This window comes from Phyllobates terribilis, unplaced genomic scaffold, assembly GCF_046119375.1.
Source record: "Phyllobates terribilis strain yellow unplaced genomic scaffold, ASM4611937v1 Scaffold_2__4_contigs__length_985480577, whole genome shotgun sequence".
Taxonomy (NCBI): domain Eukaryota; kingdom Metazoa; phylum Chordata; class Amphibia; order Anura; family Dendrobatidae; genus Phyllobates; species Phyllobates terribilis.
Window position 1 is genome coordinate 735,038,524 of NW_027362762.1, and position 24,162 is coordinate 735,062,685.

At 46.7% G+C, this 24,162-nt stretch overlaps 1 protein-coding gene across 2 annotated transcripts in view; it reads left to right on the plus strand.

Moving 5' to 3' along the window:
* Positions 1–24,162, plus strand: part of LOC141227055 (tetraspanin-2-like) — a 255,304-nt gene that overhangs the window by 221,849 nt on the left and 9,293 nt on the right. For both annotated transcript variants that reach the window (XM_073667198.1, XM_073667199.1), the window contains exons 5-7: positions 2,313–2,408; positions 3,636–3,716; positions 12,002–12,085. In XM_073667198.1, the coding sequence (XP_073523299.1) occupies positions 2,313–2,408; positions 3,636–3,716; positions 12,002–12,085 (261 nt within the window). The remainder of the gene's footprint in view (positions 1–2,312; positions 2,409–3,635; positions 3,717–12,001; positions 12,086–24,162) is intronic.

A 24,162-nucleotide genomic window follows, 5' to 3' on the forward strand; every position in this document is an offset into this window, starting at 1 on the left:
TGTCTGTCTCCAGCATTTAGTCAGTGTGTTTTTTTGTCTCGTCTTTCCTGTTACTGACCTGTCTCGTTTACCCTTTTTGTCTGACCTCTCCATTCCTGACCCCGGCTTTGTATAGTGAACCCATGCTACCTGCCACAACCTTGGAACATTTGAATATGCTTCTGTCTCACCCTCCTGTACTTTGCATACTTGCTGTCATGATTCCTCCAGTTAGTGTGGTGAGTGGCAGCTCAGCTGTCCAATCTGGGGCAGGTGCGTGTTGAGCTGTCAGTGTTGTGAGTGACAGTCCAGTTGCCCAATCAGAGCCGGGGCGTGCTGGCTTTCCTACAGGTATCTCCTGGCTATTTAGCTGGCTCTCTGCCTCTGATTGCTTCCAGTTGTAGCCTTAGCTTAGTGATGAATGTTTTCCTAGTTCTTCAGTGTTCAGTCTCTACTCTATTGCTGCCTGACCTTGGACCTTGCCTCTAACCATCCATTTGCCTAGCCCCTTTGTCTTGATCCATTACCTTCCAGGAATTCTGACCTCAGATTGTCACCTGACTACGCCTTTGCCTTACCCCTTTTGTTTATGATGAGTCCACTTGGTATCTGACCCTGGGCCCCTTGACTACCCAGCCTTATGGCTTTTCCGTGAGTAGTGACTAGTGCCACACTTGCTCTGACCCATAGGTCAGCTGCTAAAGATCCGGGGACTGCCCTGGAGTGACACCTGGCGGCTACCTGAAGCCAAGCCTATCCTCACCACCAGAGGCTGTAAGCGAAAACCAGGTGGTTGGTTGCTCCCGTCCAGGGTAAGCCCGGCCCGTGGTGCAGTGGGTCCACACCCACCATCATCACAATCAGAATTGTGTCTGGTCAAAAAAGGTTACCAAAAGCAACCATCAGAATTATTAATGTACAATATATCTGGATTACAATACAGGGTAACATATACACTCCTGAACATTGAAATTGCAATACTGAGAAGGAAAAGTCATAGAATTCTAGATTAATAGACATGTAAAAGGGGTTGTCCACTTTCAGAAAAGTGGGCCACTACACTTAATTCTGTAGAAGTTTGGGCATTGCTGAATGGAACGTGGGTGCATCAGGGGCTTCTTCAAAATCTGAAAGAGATTGCTGCCATTGCCCCAGAGAACATACAAATTTTTAAGGTCATTTTGAGCAGTGCTCTACCTTTCATTCTATATGCAGCAAGATCCTTATTTATTAAAGCTGGACATTCCTTTTTTCCATTCGACAAGTTTTGGAAAAAGTGGTTTCAAGACTTTGTAAATAGAGCTTTTAGCCTAAAAGTCTTTCTTCCTAATGCAGTTGCTCCAGAATGGCCATGATTGCATTTATTTTTAAAAAGGAGAGAGAAATAAGCTGCTGCCAGGCACTTTTGGTGAAAACAAAGGATCGATAATTTAGAAAAAATCCTTTTTTCCCCAATTTGCTGATCAGAGAGGAAATGGACATTCCCCATATAGATTATATGGTTACCCGGTTCTATGAAAAGCAGTGGGTTCACCTAAAGTCACGGTTACTTCTATACTCCATAAATAAAATCGCATTCACAAATCAACCAATACTAAGAGTGTATAATAAATAAAAATTCACAGAAAAATACATCTACAATTTATAGTTTATTGATATCATTTAAAAATTCCCAGTATTCAAGAAAAACCCTCAAAAAAGCAAAACAATGGCAATAAAAAACAGGCCAGCACAAAAAAATTCCAGCCAATTAGATACAGATAAATGGGGAAGGGGCAATGCCCTGAGCTGACCCTTGATCTGTTTCTGCCTGTCAGCGGAGGTTGGCACCCTCTTGAACGCAAATGGCACCCCCAATCCTTGATGGCTCTCCCTGAATGACCCTGAGAGGTCCTCAAATGAATGGGAGTGATGGGAGTAAAGCACAGATGTGAGGGGATAAATAAAGATAGCGAGTACTACTCCATCAGAACATGTGCTGACCTGTTTTTTATTGCCATTGTTTTGCTTTTTTGAGGGTTTTCTTGAATATGGGGAATTTTTCCCCATTGTAAATTGTAAATTTTAGGTGTATTTTTTTGTGAAATATGCTCCATAAATACTTATGTCTATCGATAACCAATGTGTCAACAAAGCAGCAGCTCATGAGGAATGCCCATTTTGGAGGTTAATTTTTATTGAAATTTAACTAAGCAAAGCATAGGTCAGTGGGACTAGAGGTAAGCAGTGCTGAGGTTCAGAACCTTTCTAAACTTTGTGTGTGATATATTAAATTAATATATGAACTGATATATGATATCATAGTGATTTTATGAATCATATTCTTTCATCAGGCTGTGAAAGAAGCAAAAATCATGTACACCAATGCCTACAACAATTATATAAACAATAAGCAGGAAAACACAACTTTACAGGATTTTCACGACTATGTAAGTATTGGCTCTGTTTTGTTAATCTGCAAAATTTTTAAAAAAAATTGTTTTTAGGGGAGAAGCAGCATATCATTCTTGGCCTAAAGGGATTGTCCACTACTCAGACAACCTCTTAAATACCAATGTAAAATAAAAATAACTGATACCTCCTGTGCCGGTGCCATTCCAGCAATGTTGACGCGAGGTTGTCCTGGGCTTGTGTTACATCTTTATGCCCCGTGAGCACTGCAGCCAAATAACGGTCGCTGATAGGCTGCTTTGCTCACATTTCCTTAAGACAAAGCTCGAAAGTCCGAAGGAAGTGTAAGAACTCGGGCTAATTAACTGTTTGTATTTATTTTGTATCTCTCAGAACAGCAGTCACTTTCTTTTTTACCGCACTATGTGTAGCACTTTGCAAAGAGTCAAATTGGAACCATTATAAAAGCGTTTCCGGTACTGTAAGACTTTGTGCACAGATTGCATTTTTGCTGCACTTCGGCTGCGTTTTTTCAGTGCAGATTTGTCACAAAACCTGAAGGGTTTCCTAGTTCCAGCAAAGTGAATGAGATTCCTGAAGTCTTCTGCACACGTTGCTTATTTTTTGCTTGCAGATTTAAATCTGCAGTATGTCAATTCTTTCAGCATTTTTGCTGCAGATTTCACCCATACTAATGAATGGAGAAAATGTGCATCAAAAATGCAAGTAAAAAATTTGAGTTTTTGCCGCTGCCTTTTTCCTGCCAAGACATGCAGAAATGGTGTAGATATTTCTACACCAAATACTTAACATGTGCACATACCTTAAGATGAAATGTTATACAGTATTGTAATATGCTTTGTGCATCAGTTCCATATGGTTTCCAAGACCTCTGCTTGCTGTTATTTACTTTATTGTTTGATTCCAGAGGATAAATATCTGTCCTGCTCATGGGATGGACACTGGAGTGCTGCTCTTTACTCGGCACTCATAACTGTGCTCTTCTTTTTTTTTTCTATTAGTAATATTTTCTTCTTTCTTAAAGTCCAACCTTCCTCTTATTTAACTACCACATATTTAAGAAATATTACAAATAGTGGATACATATATCCATTGGCTGGACTAGAAATACCTCCTACGTTATTAGGTGCAATTTGCCTTCGGTTTGTGTATTACAAAGTTTCTTGTTTATAGGCCTTGATTCTGTATGGACAATTTTATTGCATTGTTACCATTCACTATGAAAAAACTTTTCCTATTTCCAGGCAAAATGTTGTGGGATTGAAGACCCCAAGAGCGCAGAAAATGTGAGAAACCTGTGTTTAGAGGGATATAAAGAGCACAAGGTATGGTACATGCACTTGTTCTATGTTAATATTTCACCTGCAGTCTTTAGACCGGTACAAAGCCAATGGGGCAGAGTCATCAAAGCTTTTACTCCGGCATTCTGGGGTAAAAAGCTTTGAAAATTTGCAAGATTTTTGTGCAACTCGAGACTGCGCCCAAGTTTTGTGACTTTTGGCAGTCGCACAACATTTTCATCCAGCTCCAAAAAAGTGGTACAAAGCTGGAGAGTTACGGGGCTACTGTTGCCCGTCAAATTCATGATTCATGAGCGGCACTAATTGTTACTCCAGCAGGTACTGGAGTAAGGTTTGTGGTGATATGCACACAGAGAGGCGTGCTACTTCATGCCTCGTCTGATTCATTAAGAAGTGTGCACCTCTTAATGAACTTTACCCTCTGCCTCCTCATTAAGACCGGTGTGAAGATTGCCATTCTTGATGAATCGGGTCCAATGTGTCAACCATTGATTACTTGCATATATATTCCTACAGTTATATGTGTATGTAAAATTAAAGTAGGTCCCCTGATGGTTTAGTGCCCTCTGGTAGCGTGCCCTTCTGTCATAAGAGGTTTAATAACTAATCATAGTAATAGAGGTATAAGAGCTCGCTCTCATGTGCGATTAAATCGGACGAATGCAATCCAATAAAAAATTGGATTGCATTCAGTGCAATGTTAATCTATGAGTGTGTGCTCATATGCTTTTTTTTTTCAACTCCAATCGAATCGTGATCGGACTGAATGAAAAACACAGCATGCTGCGATTGCATGCTGAATTCGGATCGTACGCACCCATACAAGTCTATGGGTGCGTGTAAAGCATCGCACTGCACACGGATATCACCCTAGTGCAGTGCAATTCCCTCCGATGCCGGCATTGGAGGAAATGGAGAAATTAATTTCTCCATCTCCTCCGCACCTGTGCTGCGATTCTCTCTGTGCAATAGGATCAGATCACGGAGCACTGACACTCAGATCTCGCTCGCAGTGGAGCAGGAGCCAAGTGTCATTAGCATATTGCATCCAATGCTCTCACATCAGATGTGATACGCTAGTGTGACTCCGGCCTTAGGCTAAAAACCCACAGTGACTAGGCATCACATGTTGCAAGTAACCTTGCGTCTATTGCAAAGGAAGTGGCTTAGTTGGATTTTTTTAATTTTGCATAGTGACCAGATACTTTTTTCCAACATGAATAGATAGTAGTAGTAGAAAGGTCTCACTTAATTTTTTTTAAATGTTACCAATTTTAAAGGGGTTGTCTGGTCTTAAACTACAAGGCTGCAGTCACTCTGTGTGACTGCAGACTTGTGAATCCTCACATTGCACACACTGTGCACTGCGGGGATTCTCTGGTGCCGGCGCTGGGAACGGCGTTGATGTGGTTGCAAGTTTACGATATGCCATACTCCCGGCCACATTCCGACTAGATTGTTTCTGCCCTCACTCAGTACACATGCATTGAGTGAGGCAGGGCCCATTTAGCCGGGAGTATCGCATATCGTACACTTGCATTGAGTGAGGCAGCGTCCATTTAGCCGGGAGTATCGCATATCGTACACTTGCATTGAGTGAGGCCGCGTCCATTTAGCCGGGAGTATCGCATATCGTACACTTGCATTGAGTGAGGCAGCGCCCATTTAGGCGGGAGTATCGCATATCGTACACTTGCATTGAGTGAGGCAGCGCCCATTTAGGCGGGAGTATCGCATATCGTACATTTGCATTGAATGACGCAGCGTCCATTTAGCCGGGAATATCGCATATCGTACACTTGCATTGAGTGAGACAGCAGCCATTTAGCCGGGAGTATCGCATATCGTACACTTGCATTGAGTGAGGCCGCGTCCATTTAGCCGGGAGTATCGCATATCGTACACTTGCATTGAGTGAGGCCGCGTCCATTTAGCCGGGAGTATCGCATATCGTACACTTGCATTGAGTGAGGCAGCGCCCATTTAGGCGGGAGTATCGCATATCGTACACTTGCATTGAGTGAGGCAGCGCCCATTTAGCCGGGAGTATCGCATATCGTACACTTGCATTGAGTGAGGCAGCGCCCATTTAGCCGGGAGTATCGCATATCGTACACTTGCATTGAGTGAGACAGCGGCCATTTAGCCGGGAGTATCGCATATCGTACACTTGCATTGAGTGAGGCAGCGTCCATTTAGCCGGGAGTATCGCATATCGTACACTTGCATTGAGTGAGGCCGCGTCCATTTAGCCGGGAGTATCGCATATCGTACACTTGCATTGAGTGAGGCAGCGCCCATTTAGGCGGGAGTATCGCATATCGTACACTTGCATTGAGTGAGGCAGCGCCCATTTAGCCGGGAGTATCGCATATCGTACACTTACATTGAGTGAGGCAGCGCCCATTTAGCTGGGAGTATCGCATATCGTACACTTGCATTGAGTGAGACAGCGGCCATTTAGCCGGGAGTATCGCATATCGTACACTTGCATTGAGTGAGGCAGCGTCCATTTAGCCGGGAGTATCGCATATCGTACACTTGCATTGAGTGAGGCCGCGTCCATTTAGCCGGGAGTATCGCATATCGTACACTTGCATTGAGTGAGGCAGCGCCCATTTAGGCGGGAGTATCGCATATCGTACATTTGCATTGAATGACGCAGCGTCCATTTAGGCGGGAGTATCGCATATCGTACATTTGCATTGAATGACGCAGCGTCCATTTAGCCGGGAGTATCGCATATCGTACACTTGCATTGAGTGAGGCCGCGTCCATTTAGCCGGGAGTATCGCATATCGTACACTTGCATTGAGTGAGGCGCGAGCGCCCATTTAGGCGGGAGTATCGCATATCGTACACTTGCATTGAGTGAGGCAGCGCCCATTTAGGCGGGAGTATCGCATATCGTACATTTGCATTGAATGACGCAGCGTCCATTTAGCCGGGAATATCGCATATCGTACACTTGCATTGAGTGAGACAGCGGCCATTTAGCCGGGAGTATCGCATATCGTACACTTGCATTGAGTGAGGCAGCGTCCATTTAGCCGGGAGTATCGCATATCGTACACTTGCATTGAGTGAGGCCGCGTCCATTTAGCCGGGAGTATCACATATCGTACACTTGCATTGAGTGAGGCAGCGCCCATTTAGGCGGGAGTATCGCATATCGTACACTTGCATTGAGTGAGGCAGCGCCCATTTAGCCGGGAGTATCGCATATCGTACACTTGCATTGAGTGAGGCAGCGCCCATTTAGCCGGGAGTATCGCATATCGTACACTTGCATTGAGTGAGACAGCGGCCATTTAGCCGGGAGTATCGCATATCGTACACTTGCATTGAGTGAGGCAGCGTCCATTTAGCCGGGAGTATCGCATATCGTACACTTGCATTGAGTGAGGCCGCGTCCATTTAGCCGGGAGTATCGCATATCGTACACTTGCATTGAGTGAGGCCGCGTCCATTTAGCCGGGAGTATCGCATATCGTACACTTGCATTGAATGACGCAGCGTCCATTTAGCCGGGAGTATCGCATATCGTACATTTGCATTGAATGACGCAGCGTCCATTTAGCCGGGAGTATCGCATATCGTACACTTGCATTGAATGACGCAGCGCCCATTTAGCCGGGAGTATCGCATATCATACACTTGCATTGAATGAGGCAGCGTCCATTTAGCCGGGAGTATCGCATATCGTACACTTGCATTGAGTGAGGCAGCGGCCATTTAGCCGGGAGTATCGCATATCGTACACTTGCATTGAGTGAGGCAGCGTCCATTTAGCCGGGAGTATCGCATATCGTACACTTGCATTGAGTGAGGCCGCGTCCATTTAGCCGGGAGTATCGCATATCGTACACTTGCATTGAGTGAGGCAGCGCCCATTTAGGCGGGAGTATCGCATATCGTACACTTGCATTGAGTGAGGCAGCGCCCATTTAGCCGGGAGTATCGCATATCGTACACTTGCATTGAGTGAGGCAGCGCCCATTTAGCCGGGAGTATCGCATATCGTACACTTGCATTGAGTGAGACAGCGGCCATTTAGCCGGGAGTATCGCATATCGTACACTTGCATTGAGTGAGGCAGCGTCCATTTAGCCGGGAGTATCGCATATCGTACACTTGCATTGAGTGAGGCCGCGTCCATTTAGCCGGGAGTATCGCATATCGTACACTTGCATTGAGTGAGGCAGCGCCCATTTAGGCGGGAGTATCGCATATCGTACATTTGCATTGAATGACGCAGCGTCCATTTAGGCGGGAGTATCGCATATCGTACATTTGCATTGAATGACGCAGCGTCCATTTAGCCGGGAGTATCGCATATCGTACACTTGCATTGAGTGAGGCCGCGTCCATTTAGCCGGGAGTATCGCATATCGTACACTTGCATTGAGTGAGGCGCGAGCGCCCATTTAGGCGGGAGTATCGCATATCGTACACTTGCATTGAGTGAGGCAGCGCCCATTTAGGCGGGAGTATCGCATATCGTACATTTGCATTGAATGACGCAGCGTCCATTTAGCCGGGAATATCGCATATCGTACACTTGCATTGAGTGAGACAGCGGCCATTTAGCCGGGAGTATCGCATATCGTACACTTGCATTGAGTGAGGCAGCGTCCATTTAGCCGGGAGTATTGCATATCGTACACTTGCATTGAGTGAGGCCGCGTCCATTTAGCCGGGAGTATCGCATATCGTACACTTGCATTGAGTGAGGCAGCGCCCATTTAGGCGGGAGTATCGCATATCGTACACTTGCATTGAGTGAGGCAGCGCCCATTTAGCCGGGAGTATCGCATATCGTACACTTGCATTGAGTGAGGCAGCGCCCATTTAGCCGGGAGTATCGCATATCGTACACTTGCATTGAGTGAGACAGCGGCCATTTAGCCGGGAGTATCGCATATCGTACACTTGCATTGAGTGAGGCAGCGTCCATTTAGCCGGGAGTATCGCATATCGTACGCTTGCATTGAGTGAGGCCGCGTCCATTTAGCCGGGAGTATCGCATATCGTACACTTGCATTGAGTGAGGCCGCGTCCATTTAGCCGGGAGTATCGCATATCGTACACTTGCATTGAATGACGCAGCGTCCATTTAGCCGGGAGTATCGCATATCGTACATTTGCATTGAATGACGCAGCGTCCATTTAGCCGGGAGTATCGCATATCGTACACTTGCATTGAATGACGCAGCGCCCATTTAGCCGGGAGTATCGCATATCGTACACTTGCATTGAATGACGCAGCGCCCATTTAGCCGGGAGTATCGCATATCATACATTTGCATTGAATGAGGCAGCGTCCATTTAGCCGGGAGTATCGCATATCGTACACTTGCATTGAGTGAGGCAGCGCCCATTTAGCCGGGAGTATCGCATATCATACACTTGCATTGAGTGAGGCAGCGCCCATTTAGCCGGGAGTATCGCATATCGTACATTTGCATTGAATGACGCAGCGTCCATTTAGCCGGGAGTATCGCATATCGTACACTTGCATTGAGTGAGGCAGCGTCCATTTAGCCTGGAGTATCGCATATCGTACACTTGCATTGAGTGAGGCAGCGCCCATTTAGCCGGGAGTATCGCATATCGTACACTTGCATTGAGTGAGGCAGCGTCCATTTAGCCGGGAGTATCGCATATCGTACACTTGCATTGAGTGAGGCCGCGTCCATTTAGCCGGGAGTATCGCATATCGTACACTTGCATTGAGTGAGGCAGCGCCCATTTAGGCGGGAGTATCGCATATCGTACACTTGCATTGAGTGAGGCAGCGCCCATTTAGCCGGGAGTATCGCATATCGTACACTTGCATTGAGTGAGGCAGCGCCCATTTAGCCGGGAGTATCGCATATCGTACACTTGCATTGAGTGAGACAGCGGCCATTTAGCCAGGAGTATCGCATATCGTACACTTGCATTGAGTGACGCAGCGTCCATTTAACCGGGAGTATCGCATATCGTACACTTGCATTGAGTGAGGCCGCGTCCATTTAGCCGGGAGTATCGCATATCGTACACTTGCATTGAGTGAGGCAGCGCCCATTTAGGCGGGAGTATCGCATATCGTACATTTGCATTGAATGACGCAGCGTCCATTTAGCCGGGAGTATCGCATATCGTACACTTGCATTGAGTGAGGCCGCGTCCATTTAGCCGGGAGTATCGCATATCGTACACTTGCATTGAGTGAGGCCGCGTCCATTTAGCCGGGAGTATCGCATATCGTACACTTGCATTGAGTGAGGCCGCGTCCATTTAGCCGGGAGTATCGCATATCGTACACTTGCATTGAGTGAGGCAGCGCCCATTTAGGCGGGAGTATCGCATATCGTACACTTGCATTGAGTGAGGCAGCGCCCATTTAGGCGGGAGTATCGCATATCGTACACTTGCATTGAGTGAGGCAGCGTCCATTTAGCCGGGAATATCGCATATCGTACACTTGCATTGAGTGAGACAGCGGCCATTTAGCCGGGAGTATCGCATATCGTACACTTGCATTGAGTGAGGCAGCGTCCATTTAGCCGGGAGTATCGCATATCGTACACTTGCATTGAGTGAGGCCGCGTCCATTTAGCCGGGAGTATCGCATATCGTACACTTGCATTGAGTGAGGCAGCGCCCATTTAGGCGGGAGTATCGCATATCGTACACTTGCATTGAGTGAGGCAGCGCCCATTTAGCTGGGAGTATCGCATATCGTACACTTGCATTGAGTGAGGCAGCGCCCATTTAGCCGGGAGTATCGCATATCGTACACTTGCATTGAGTGAGACAGCGGCCATTTAGCCGGGAGTATCGCATATCGTACACTTGCATTGAGTGAGGCAGCGCCCATTTAGCCTGGAGTATCGCATATCGTACACTTGCATTGAGTGAGGCAGCGCCCATTTAGCCGGGAGTATCGCATATCGTACACTTGCATTGAGTGAGGCAGCGTCCATTTAGCCGGGAGTATCGCATATCGTACACTTGCATTGAGTGAGGCAGCGTCCATTTAGCCGGGAGTATCGCATATCGTACACTTGCATTGAGTGAGGCAGCGTCCATTTAGTCGGAATGTGGCCGGGAGTATCGCATATCGTACAATTACAGTCACATCAGCACCGCTCCAAGCGCCGGCAACGGAGAATGTTCAAAGTGTGCAGTACACGCGATGTGAGGATTCACAAGTCTGTCAAAAGAGGGAAAAAAGGAGTACAATAAGCACCAAGCATTCTAAATAACTGGATAAATACCAATAAAAAAGATAATATAATTAGAAAACCAAATTTTATTGATGCCACAAACAAACACCATATATTAAAACATACTTAAAAACAAGAGAATACATTGTATTTCATCCCCGTACAACAAGTCATATATATACCTAAATGTATGAAATTTTCAAGCACCAAAAAACAACCCCCACCATGAGTCAATATATACTGTATGGTATACACATAAGGAAGATTAATATATAGGGGAAAAAAAATTCAATACATAAAAATGGATAATATATCTAATCCCTAGGGTGGAACATGGAGCCCTACCCAAAAATACTTGGGGAAATAATTTCTGTAACATCCAGGTATAGGATCAATCGGGAGAGAAATCCCACAGATATATCAAATAAAGAAGAAGAATTCATACAAACCAGTATACACGGGAGGAGTTAGAGGGTATTTTAATATGACTTATTGTAATACAATGTATCCTCTTGTTTTTAAGTATGTTTTAACATATGGTGTTTGTTTGTGGTGTCAATAAAATTTGTTTTTCTAATTGCATTATCTTTTTTATTGGTATTTATCAGTTATTTAGAATGCTTGGTGCCTGTTGTACTCCTTTTTTTCCTGTTTTGAAATATTTCTCTTTTGGCGTTTGGCACCGTGTTCTACTACAAATGTGTGGTGCCGGTTTCCTCTAGTTTCTAGGATTAACAAGTCTGCAGTCACATAAAGCCGCTACAGACTTGTAGTTTAAAACAGGACAACCCCTTTAATACAACTCACAGTTGACGCTATGGAGACCTGGTCTAAGTCATATAGAAGTAGTTTTGATAATTTGTTACAGTGAAAGTTAACTTGTATCACACTTAGGCCACGTTCGCCCGTTCAGTATTTGGTCAGTATTTGCATGCTATAATCAGGAGAGGAACAATCAGAGGACAAGTATAATAGAAACACGTCACCACTTCAGTATTTATCACCCACTCCTGGTTTTGGCTTACACATACTGAGGTAAAATACTGTCCCAATAGTGAATGTGTGAACTTATCCTAATATTTTTTTTTTGCACAGGACTGCCTGCTGGAGATTGAGAAGGTGCTACATCATCATTTCCAGATTGTTGGAATACTTGCAGTTGCTACAGCAGGAATAACTGTGAGTATTGTGTATATGATTGAAACGTTACAAAACGCAAGCACTTAAGACGTTCAATAAATGCAATAAGAGATATAATCAAAATATACAAAATGTATTTGTGCTGCAAGTAATACACTTCTAGAGCTGCTAATCAGGAATTGTCATTGTCTAGAGGATTGCACATGAAATATGTTAACAGCTAATTTGTAATAAAACGGCATTGACTCGTGATTCCTGTTCCGCAGTCTTGTAAGCACTGGAAAAAGTGTAAATCATCTTAGTGACAGGTTGCCTGTGGGAAGACAGTTTCTACAAGTTACTACCGCTGTGATCTCTCATTTACAAATGAGTTACATATTATGGACATTGCTATATATTTCTTTCATTCTTTTCCTTTAACATGCAGTGTACTCCCAAGTGTATCTCATAACCTCTACTGTTTGTCTTTGAAAAATTTGGATTATTGTTACATGCAAACCAAGTATTAAATAAAAGAAAAAAACACTGCCATTTTTATTATTTTGAAAAACAGCAATTCTGACCTTTTTTACAACCTTCACTTTACCAGAAAAATGTAAAAGTGTAGACTTTTCAGTTTTTCCAAGTTAAAGAATCTTTAATTTTCAAAGTTCATTAACTTGAACCTGAGATCATTTGGAACGCTGATGCAATACACCAAAGTATTTCTGTGTATTATCTATTAATAAAGACACACTTCCACCAAAGTTGGTATATGACTATCATAATGTCATTTTTTTTATAAAATAGGTGATTTGCTTTTGCTTAGTTACTCCATGTAAACGCCTTCCTGTCCAGTGTTGTAAACCGCCTATTAGCACAGCTGAGAGGTCACTTTACAGCTCTCTGTCTGACTATAAGTCTTACCCTTGAGGAGTTGGGGGTGGTAACACAATTAGAGCCTCACACTTCTCAAAGGAAGGTTTGAGGTCTTCTGAAATGACTAATCTAATGCATAGTACTGTATACTGGGACACTATAACCTCTTAATGCAAAATGATGCGACTGTACTTCATTGCAGGCGTGACTGAATGTGAAGTGGCTAAGTAGCTGAACTCTCTCCACACACAGTAAATGCTGCCTATTAGTGATGAGCGAGCTTGCTCGTTGTTACGGATCCGGGAGGTGGAACCTCTGTGCTACGGTGCAAGGAGGGACCCAGAGGGGCGTAACTAAGTATCAACTCGGACCGACCCTAGTCGTACGGCGGCTAACGACTCCGTGACCAGGGAGGGACCGAGCCGAGGGACCAGATGCTACTCTGAGGACGACCTTGTAAGGGAGCAGGTGACTCCCACGGTACAGATGGCAGTGACTGACCGGAATAGCAGGTAGGCACAGCAGGCAGGCTGGCGAGCAGAAGCCTCCAGGTAGGCTATCAGTTAGACACAGCAAGTGACGGCAGGAGTCTCTAGGTGGGCTGGCAGGTGGTCACGGCAAGTGACGGCAGGAGTCTCTAGGTGGTTACGGCAAGTGCCGGCAGGAGTCTCTAGGCGGGCTGGCAGGTGGTCACGGCAAGTGACAAGCAGGTAACAGGCAGGTCACAGGCAAGTGCTCCCAGGTGAGCGGGCTGGCTGGCACGGCAGGTAACAGGCAGGCAACAGACAAGTGCTCCCAGGTGAGCGGACTGGCAGGCACGGCAGGTAACAGGCAGGCAACAGGCAAGTGCTCCCAGGTGAGCGGACTGGCAGGCACGGCAGGTAACAGGCAGGTAACAGGCTGGTAACAGGCTGGTAACAGGCTGGCGGGCAAGACTGGTAGTCAGGCTAGCAGTGGGACCTGAGGGCTGAAGCAGAGGTCAGAAACACTGTGCAACAACTATTGCTCGGGCACCTCCATTTTAGAGGAGGTGCCTTATATATGGGAGGACCCCCCGCCATTGGCCGGGGACTCCTTAGGACGGCGCACGCGGCCCCTTTAAGTGGGAGGGAGCGCGTGCGCGCCCTAAGGACAGTGCCCGGGGAACTGCGCGCGCCAGCAGTAGGAAGAGGAGCGCTGGTGAACGCAGAGCGGGGAGCGAGGAGGTGAGCGGGACGGCGTCTCTGCCTGGCAGGGGGCAGAGACGCTGGTGCTACAGTACCCCCCCCTTTACGCCCCCTCTTTTTTAGGCCAGAAAGAAATTTTTCAAGGAGAAGCGGGGCATGAATGTTCTCCCTGGGTTCCCAAGTCCTCTCCTCTGTACCAAACCCCTTCCAATGCACTAGAAAAAGGGTCTTTCCTCTTACCCTCTTAGTGGCCAGAATGTTCTCTACCTCAAAAACGTCCTCAGCGGAAACCGGAGAAGGGGGAGTACCTAGATTGGAAAAAGAGTTAAACACAACTGGTTTGAGGAGAGATACATGGAAGGAGTTGGGAATCCGTAAGGTAGCTGGGAGTTTTAACTTGTAGGCCACTGGGTTGATTTGTTTGAGAACTTCAAATGGACCGATGAACCGAGGACCCAACTTATAGGAGGGTATTTTGAGTCGGACATGTTTGGAAGAGAGCCAGACTTTATCTCCCGGGCGGAATTGAGGCAGATCCAGACGTCTCTTGTCAGCATGTTTCTTCATCCGCTCGGAGGACTGAAGAAGTGCGGACGTAGTATTTTCCCAAATGGTGGAGAATTCGCTGACAAGAGCCTCCGTGGCTGGGTTGTCCACCGAGACGGAGATGGGAAACGGAATTCAGGGATGTTGACCGTAGACCACGAAGAACGGGGATTTAGAAGTAGATTCGCTCTCATGGTTGTTGTAGGAGAATTCGGCCCATGGTAGGAGCTCCACCCAATCGGTATGGTGAGCGTTAACAAAGTGCCGGAGGTAGCTGGTAAGGATTTGGTTGATACGCTCCACTTGGCCATTGGACTGTGGATGGTAGGCGGAGGAGAAATCCAGGGTGACATCCAGTAGCTTACAGGTAGCTCTCCAGAAACGTGAGGTGATCTGAACCCCTCGATCCGACAAAATGTGGAGGGGTAGGCCAGCGACCGGCTGGAAGATGTCTGAGAACTTTGTTGCGGGCACAGGACGAACAGGCCGAGACGAAGTCTACCACATCCTTGCGCAGGGCAGGCCACCAGTAATGCCGGGTAATGAGTAGGAAGGTCTTCTTTTGGCCAGCATGGCCGGCTAGTTTAGATGAATGACCCCAGTGAAGAACCTTCTTACGATCTGGTACCGCTACAAATGTCTTACTGGGTGAAAGACGAGTCAGATCCAAGGGGGCCACATTCATCACTTTGGAGGGGTCGATGATGTGCATAGGCTCCTCCTCTTGATCGGAGGACAGGAAGGATCGGGAAAAGGCGTCGGCTTTGACATTCTTGTCCGCCGGGCAGAAATGTAGGACGAAGTCGAAGCGGGCGAAGAACAAAGACCACCGGGCCTGACGCGGATTGAGTCTTTGGGCATTCTGGAGATATGCCAGGTTTTTGTGATCCGTATAGATGATCACCGGGTATAGAGCCCCTTCAAGCAGGTGGCGCCACTCCTCCAGCGCCAATTTAACGGCTAACAGTTCTCGGTCTCCTATGGAGTAGTTGTGCTCAGGCGAGGAGAAGAGTTTGGAGAAGAAGCCGCAGGTTACCATTCTCCCGGATGAAGACTTTTGGGTGAGCACCGCTCCGGTTCCGGAGGAGGAAGCATCAACCTCCAGGTAGAACTGTTTGTTGCAGTCCGGACGGTGCAGCACTGGGGCAGAGGAGAAGGCTTGCTTTAAGGAAAGGAATGCCTCCTCAGCTTCGGGCGACCATTCCTTGGGATTTGCTCCCTTACGGGTGAGCGCAGATATGAGAGCAGTCCGGGAAGAGAAGTGCGGGATGAAGAGACGATAGTAGTTGGCGAAGCCCAGGAATCGCTGAATCGCCTTCAACCCCTCTGGACGGGGCCACTTTAGGACAGCAGAGAGCTTCTCGGGATCCATTCGTAGGCCTGTCTGTTAGATAACATAGCCCAGGAATGGAAGAGAGGTCTGCTCGAAGAGGCACTTCTCGAATTTTGCATAGAGGTGATTCTGCCTGAGCCTAAGCAGGACCTGACGAACATCCCTCCGGTGTGTGGAAAGATCCGGAGAGAAGACCAAGATATCGTCCAGGTACACCACCACGCAAGAGTAAAGAAGATCACGGAAGATGTCGTTGACCAATTCTTGGAAGACGGCAGGAGCATTGCAGAGTCCGAAGGGCATGACACGGTATTCATAGTGACCGTCCCGGGTATTGAATGCCGTCTTCCACTCGTCTCCTTGACGGATTCGGACCAGGTTATACGTCCCGCGTAGATCTAGCTTGGTAAAGATCCTAGCTCCCTTAAGACGGTCAAACAACTCGGAGATGAGCGGCAGGGGGTATTTGTTCTTTACTGTGATTTGGTTGAGTCCTCTATAGTCAATACAGGGGCGTAATGAACCATCTTTCTTCTTGATGAAGAAGAATCCGGCTCCAGCCGGGGAGGTAGATTTCCGGATGAATCCCCTGGCCAGATTCTCCTCGATGTACTCCGACATGGCCCGGGTTTCGGCTGACGACAACGGGTAAATACGCCCACGGGGTGGAGTGGCGCCGGGTACCAGGTCGATTGGGCAATCATATGGCCTATGAGGTGGCAGTGTCTCTGCTTCCTTTATACCGAAGACATCTGCATAGGACCAGTAAGGTGCTGGTAGACCGGGTAAATTAGCCGGGGTAGGTGGAGGACGAGCCAGGCGAACCGGAACCAGGCAGGTCCTATGGCAATCCTGCCCCCACTGGAGTACTTCACCGGATTGCCAGTTCAGCACGGGTTCATGTGTCTGGAGCCCGGGTAGACCTAGCAATAGGGAGTGAGAGAGTCCGGACAGCACATGGAAGAAGATCTTCTCAGAGTGCAGCATTCCCACCTGCAGGGTTATTGGTTCAGTGATGAGCAGGATGGTCACCGGAAGGAATCTTCCATCCACGGAGGCGACTGACAATGGTTCAGCCAGAGGTTTGGTGGGAATCCGGTATCTCTCTACCAGGGACTGGGAAATTAGGTTTCCAGCAGCTCCAGAATCCAGGTGAGCAATTTCAAAGTGACGGTTCTCTCCCCAGGAAATAGAGACAGACAAAGTCAGGGACAGAGAGGGCTTACTTTTGCCTAGGACGACCTCTCCGAGCAGTCCTAGACACTGGAGTTTCCCGGCTTCTCCGGGCAGGAACGGATGAAGTGCTCCTTACTGCCACAATAGAAACAGCTCCCCTCGGCTCGGCGTGACTCTTGGCGAGATTTGACCATCTTGGTCTGGTCGATCTGCATAGGTTCGGGCGAGTGCGCCCGGGGAGTGACTGGTTGAGAGGCAGGTCTCTGGAAAGTAGGAGCAAGGCGAGGAAACTTTCTCTCCCAGGTAGTCTCTTTGGTACGTTGTTGGAAACGGATGTCAATCCGGGTAGCTAGTGACACCAGGTCATCCAGGGTGGTAGGAATGTCCCGACCGGCTAACTCGTCCTTAATCCGACCGGAAAGACCCTCCCAGAAGACGGACACCAGAGCCTCGTTGTCCCAGGCAAGCTCAGAAGTGAGGGTACGGAACCGTATGGCATATTGGCCCACGGTGAGACTCTCTTGGCGGAGACGTAGCAGAGAGGAGGCTAAAGAGGATTTTCGTCCTGGTTCATCGAAGACTTTCCGGAAAGCAGCGAGGAAAGACGATAGGTCGGACACCAGGGGATCCCCTCTCTCCCACAGGGGATTTAGCCATGCCAGTGCTTCCCCAGTGAGATGGGACATGATGAATGCCACCTTGGCCCGGTCGGAGATGAACTGATGTGCCAAGAGTTCAAAGTGCAGGGTGCACTGGTTTATGAAACCTCGAGCTAAGGCAGGGTTGCCAGCAAAACGTGGAGGTGCCGAGAGCCGGGGTCCAGGGCTGGATGCCGTGGTATGGGTGGGCAGTGGTGCTGCCGGAGCGGAAGTCACCCGACTCGAGGTGGATACAGGTGGGACAAACAGCGTGTCTAGACGGGAGTTGACATTCCGCAGGTAGTTCAGAATGGTTTCCTGTTGGGATCTCTGATGAGAAACATCCTGGTACAGGTCCGTAAGCGAGGGGGCTTGGGGGCCACCGGGTTCCATGGCCCGAGCAAACTGTTATGGATCCGGGAGATGGAACCTCTGTGCTACGGTGCAAGGAGGGACCCAGAGGGGCGTAACTAAGTATCAACTCGGATCGACCCTGGTCGTACGGCGGCTAACGACTCCGTGACCAGGGAGGGACCGAGCCGAGGGACCAGGTGCTACTCTGGGGACGACCTTGTAAGGGAGCAGGTGACTCCCACGGTACAGATGGCAGTGACTGACCGGAATAGCAGGTAGGCACAGCAGGCAGGCTGGCGAGCAGAAGCCTCCAGGTAGGCTATCAGTTAGACACAGCAAGTGACGGCAGGAGTCTCTAGGTGGGCTGGCAGGTGGTCACGGCAAGTGACGGCAGGAGTCTCTAGGTGGTTACGGCAAGTGACGGCAGGAGTCTCTAGGCGGGCTGGCAGGTGGTCACGGCAAGTGACAAGCAGGTAACAGGCAGGTCACAGGCAAGTGCTCCCAGGTGAGTGGGCTGGCAGGCACAGCAGGTAACAGGCAGGCAACAGGCAAGTGCTCCCAGGTGAGCGGACTGGCAGGCACGGCAGGTAACAGGCAGGTAACAGGCTGGTAACAGGCTGGTAACAGGCTGGCGGGCAAGACTGGTAGTCAGGCTAGCAGCGGGACCTGAGGGCTGAAGCAGAGGTCAGAAACACTGTGCAACAACTACACTGTGTTCTAAATTATTATGCAAATAATATTTTCTCAGATTTTCCCAAATTACCTATATGAATTGCAGTCATTGTAATTTTCCAGTCAAATAACTATTAGAGTACAATTGAAAGGTTTTTGTACAAACTGCCTATGATAACAGTATATTTAAAAAAAAAAAAAAACTCAAACTGCACTCAAAATGCATGTTCCAAATTATTATGCACAGCAGAGTTTTCAACCTTTTCATTTTAATAAAGAACAAAAAATTGTCATTTTTGAAATTATAAGCATTAGCAGGTTATTACAAACTGAAATCAAACAGTTTTCAACTCAAAACTTTATTCTAGGTGATGTTACATTTGCACATAGGACCGCTTGTTCGAAAGGAGCTTCTGAACTCTCCCGTCCATTGAATTTGTCAGGTTTTGGATGGTTTCTGCTTCAATTGTTTTGCATGAGGACAGAATACCCTCCCAGAGCTGTTTCTTAGATGTGAACTGCCTCCCGCCATCATAGACACTCCTTTTGATGATGCTCCAGAGGTTCTCAATGGGGTTGAGGTCAGGGGAGCATGGGTGCCACACCATTAGTTTGTCCCCTTTTATGCCCATAGCAGCCATTTGCATAATAATTTGGAACACAGTGTATTGCTCGGGCAATTTTGGAGGAGGTGCCTTATATATGGGAGGACCCTTGGCTATTGCTCGGGAACTCCTTAGGACGGCGCGCGCGGCCCCTTTAAGAGGGAGGGAGCGCGCGACCTAAGCACAGTGCCCGGGGAACTGCGCGTGCCGGCAGCAGGAAGAGGAGCGCTGGTGAACGCAGAGCGGGGAGCGCGGGGAGCGAGGAGGTGAGTGGGACGGCGTCTCTGCCTGGCAGGGGGCAGAGACGCCGATGCTACACTCGTTACTCAAGATTTACGAGCATGCTTGGGTGTTTTCCGAGTATCTTCAGCGTGCTCGGGTGTTATGTTTGAGTCACGCCGTGCGCATGATTTGCGACTGTTTGACATCTTTAATACATGTGAGGAATTCCTGTTTCTTAGGCATTCCTCACATGTATTGATGCTGTCAAACAGTCGCAAATCATGCGCACAAATTGACTAAAACATAACACCCGAGCACGCTGAAGATACTCGGCGAGCACCCGAGCATGCTTGTCGAAAGGGTTAACAGAACATACTCGCTCATCACTACTGCCAATATTACAAAGCCAACATCTGTGTCTAACAGCACCGGCTGGAGTTGAGCGCCTCTTCCTGCTGTTAACCATTCATATGCTGTTGTCAGTTTCTAACAGCAGTTTTGTATTTAAATAGCGTGCTTGCCACAGCTTGCCCGCATCAGCTTTCTTCTCCCCATCCCCCAAAATACAATTGCGAGGCACCGATGGGTTACCATGGTATTCAGGGGGTAGCCGGCTGCAGGCCCCCATCTCTGCCATCTTGGTATTCCTGTGAAGCTCAGCCATGGATTGAGCTTCATAAGATATCTTCTTTTTCACTATATACTACAATACTGTTCTATTGCAGTATCTATCTATATAATTGTCTTATCCCGTCTGTCTGTCTGTCTGTCCAGGAAATCCCGCGTCGCTGATTGGCCTGGCGGGGGCCAATCAGCGACGCGGCATTTCACAAAAAGATGGTGGCTGTTAGCGGCTGATCTGCCGCACGGAGTTGAGCGGCGATGCAGCCAGGAGATGAAGCCGGCTGCTCGCAGCATACGTCCCCCGACTGGAGGCGCCGCTGACCCCCATGCGGCTACTGTCGGGAGATCAGCGGCTACGGCCGCTTATCTCCAGACAGTAAAAGTGACGCCCCTCCCCTCTCCTCCCCTCCTCTACTCTCTCCTCCCCTCCTCTCCTCCCCTCTCCTCCTGTCCCTCCCCCCGCTCGCTCAGGACCCCGGCACCCGGCGCCATACTTACCCCTCTCCGTGCCTGCGCAGCAGCTCCTGTGTCTTCCGCTGCTGCTGTGTGACGTGTCAGGTCAGAGAGCGCGGTGACATCTTTACACCGTGCTCTCTCCTGACCGGTCACAGCGCACAGCGGGAACATGCGGGCTATGCTGGAGTCCAGAGGAGCAGCTGACAAGTAAGGTGAGTATTGGATTTATTTTTTTTTTATTGTATGGGGCCATAGGGCATTAAATGGTGGGGTGGGGAAGTGTGACATCGTGGAGGGGCCATTATAAGGGAAGGGGGATGTGACATCCTCCATGGGGCACTATGGGGGGGATGTGACATCCTGCATGGGGTATTATATAGGGGGATGTGACATCCTGCATGGGGCATTATAAGGGAGGGGGGATGTCACATCCTGCATGGGGCACTATGGGGGGGATGTGACATCCTTCATGGGGTATTATAAGGTAGGGTGGGATGTGACATCCTGCATGGGGAATTATAAGGGAGGGGGGATGTGACATCCTGCATGGGGCACTATGGGGGGGATGTGACATCCTGCATGGGGTATTATAAGGGAGGGGGGGATGTCACATCCAGCATGGGGCATTATAACGGACGGGGGATGTGACATCCTGCATGGCGCATTATATGGGGGGGGGGGGAGTCACATCCTGCATGGGGCATATTCTAGAATACCCGATGCGTTAGAATCGGGCAACCATCTAGTATATTATAAGCAATTGAACAATTATGTCCTTAATGACCGGGCCAATTTTTACAATTCTTACCACTGTCACTTTATGAAGTAATTACTCTGGAACGCTTCAACGGATCCCCCTGATTCTGAGACTGTTTTTTCATGACCTATTGTACTTCATGATAGTGATAACATTTCTTAAATATGACTTGCGTTTATCTGTGAAAAAAATGGAAATTTGGCAACATTTTTTAACATTTTGCAATTTAAATTCGAGATTCATGTCACACAAAATAGTTAATAAATAACATTTCCCACATGTCTAAATTAAAAGTTGACCAACGATTTCTAATTTTTCCAACAAAATTTACAAAACCATTTTTTTTAGGGACCACATCACAGTTGAAGTGACTTTGAGGGGTCTATATGACAAAAAATACCCAAAAGTGACACCATGCGCCCGCCTTTTTTTTTTTTTACAGAAAGATGACTTTTGAGGACCAGGGGACAGATCAGGAGATCCAGGGGACGGCAGAGGTACCGGGTGGGCATGTATATTATGTCAGAGGAGAGAGAAATCATTGTAAAACTGTGGGCACACTTTTTTTTCTGTGATCACCCTCAGTATCTGAGAACCCGTAGATTTTCCGACGCTGGGGGGGGGCACTATACTGTTATTCCTCAGCACCGTTAAACAGAGGCCCTGTTTAATAAGTACCCTTAACTGCCGCCGTGAAAAGGCATATCGGCGGTCTTTAAGGGGTTACGAGGTCTAAAAAAATAAAGTAAAAAAAAAAAAAATTCTTGAAAATATATAGATTTTTAAGTATAAAAATTTGAATCACCCCCTTCTCATCCATTAAAAATAAAGATAAATAAAAAAATAAACACATTTGGTATTGTCTCTACCATAAAAGTTTGATTTACCGAAATATAAAATTAATTAATCTGTACGGTAGACGCCGAAAAGAAAAATATACTCAAATGCCAGAATTGTGTATATTTTAGTAATCACAACTTCCCAAGAAAAAACAGAATTGTCGGCTCCCCATGCAAAAAACAAGCTCTCATACAAGTCAATCCGTGGAAAATAACAACATCACGGGTCTCTGAAAATGGTGATATAAACCAAAAATGTATATTTATTTATTTTTCTTCTAATTTTTGAAGCCATGTTAGTTTGTTATCACTAGAGTTGAACTTACCCAGAAATGATATGCTTCCATGTCATTTTTACCAAATAATGAAATAAAAAACAATGTCAGAATTGCATTTTTTTCACCATTTTATCCCACTTGCAATTTTTTTTTCAGTTCTTCCGTATTTTATATGATAATATGGATTATGTATTTCAAAACTTCAACTCATGACGCTAAAACAAGCCGTCATACAGCTACATAGATAGAAAAATAAAAACATTTATGGCTCTTGGAAGAAGGAGGAAAATTCCAAGTGTGTCGAAATTGCAAAAATAGTACAATTCCACAATTGTTTTTTTTTTTTTTTTTTTTATTTACTATGGACATTATATAGTAAAACTGACCTGCCAATATCATTCATCAAGTCAGTATGATTATGCAGATACCAAACAAGCATAGTTTTTTTTTTACTTAAGCGGTGAAAAAAAAATTGGAAACTTGTTAAAAGAAACAAAAAAAAATTTGTGTCGCAATTTTCTGAAACCCGTAACATTTAACATTTTTGGGTGATGGAGCTGTGTGAGGGCTTATTATTTGCACACTGAGTTGACATTTTTATTGATAACATTTTGAGGTAGATAGGATGTTTTGATTGCCCATTATTGCATTTTATTGCAGTGTTGCGCAGGCCAAAAAAACATAATTCTGGCGTTTCAGTTTTTGTCATTATGCTGTTTACCTGTTAATTTATTTTATATATTGATACATGGACTATTGCAGACATAGCAATACTAAATATGTGTATTTTTTATTACTATTTTTTTATTTTTAATGGGGGAAAAGGGAGGTGATTTGAACTTTTATGTTTTGTTGTTTTTTTTCATATTTTTAAAAACATTTTTTTTTACTCTGTACTGTACTTGTTAGTCCCCTTTGGGGACTTGAACTTACGATCATCTGATCACTTGTGCTATACACAGAAGAACCATGTCGATTGGTGCATAGAATAACGTGCTGCACCTCATGGCGCGCATTAAATGCAACTGTCAAAGATTGATAGCAGCATTTAACAGGATAAAGGGAATCTGTCAGCAGGTTTTTGCTATGTAATCTGAGGACTGCATGAGGTAGGGGTTAAAACACAGATTTTAACGATGTGCCACATCCTAATACTGGGAATGATGGTTTACAGCTCGGTGATGACATGTTCTGTGCTAAGAATGGGAAACCTGGTTTACAGCACAGTGATGATATGTTCTAAAATTTCTACTGACACTGGAAAATCTGGATTAAGGTATGTGCCCACGATCAGGCTATAGCAGCGCTTTGGACGCAGCGTATTTTCGCTGCGTCTCATCATGCAGGTAAATTCACATGTGTTCATTGAACACATGTGGAGTTACCGCAACCGATACATTCTATTGGGGAAATTTCTGTTTCGGAGACTAGCGTCTCCACAACAGAAATTGACATTCTGCAGCGAGTAAAGCAGCGCTGCGGGTGAGTTTACGCAGCCTCAAATAGAAGCATAGTGGGCATGGAATTTCTTCCCATCCATTCGAAGTAGAGTGCAGTATTTTGGACGCAGCCCAGGTGAGCTGCACTCAAAG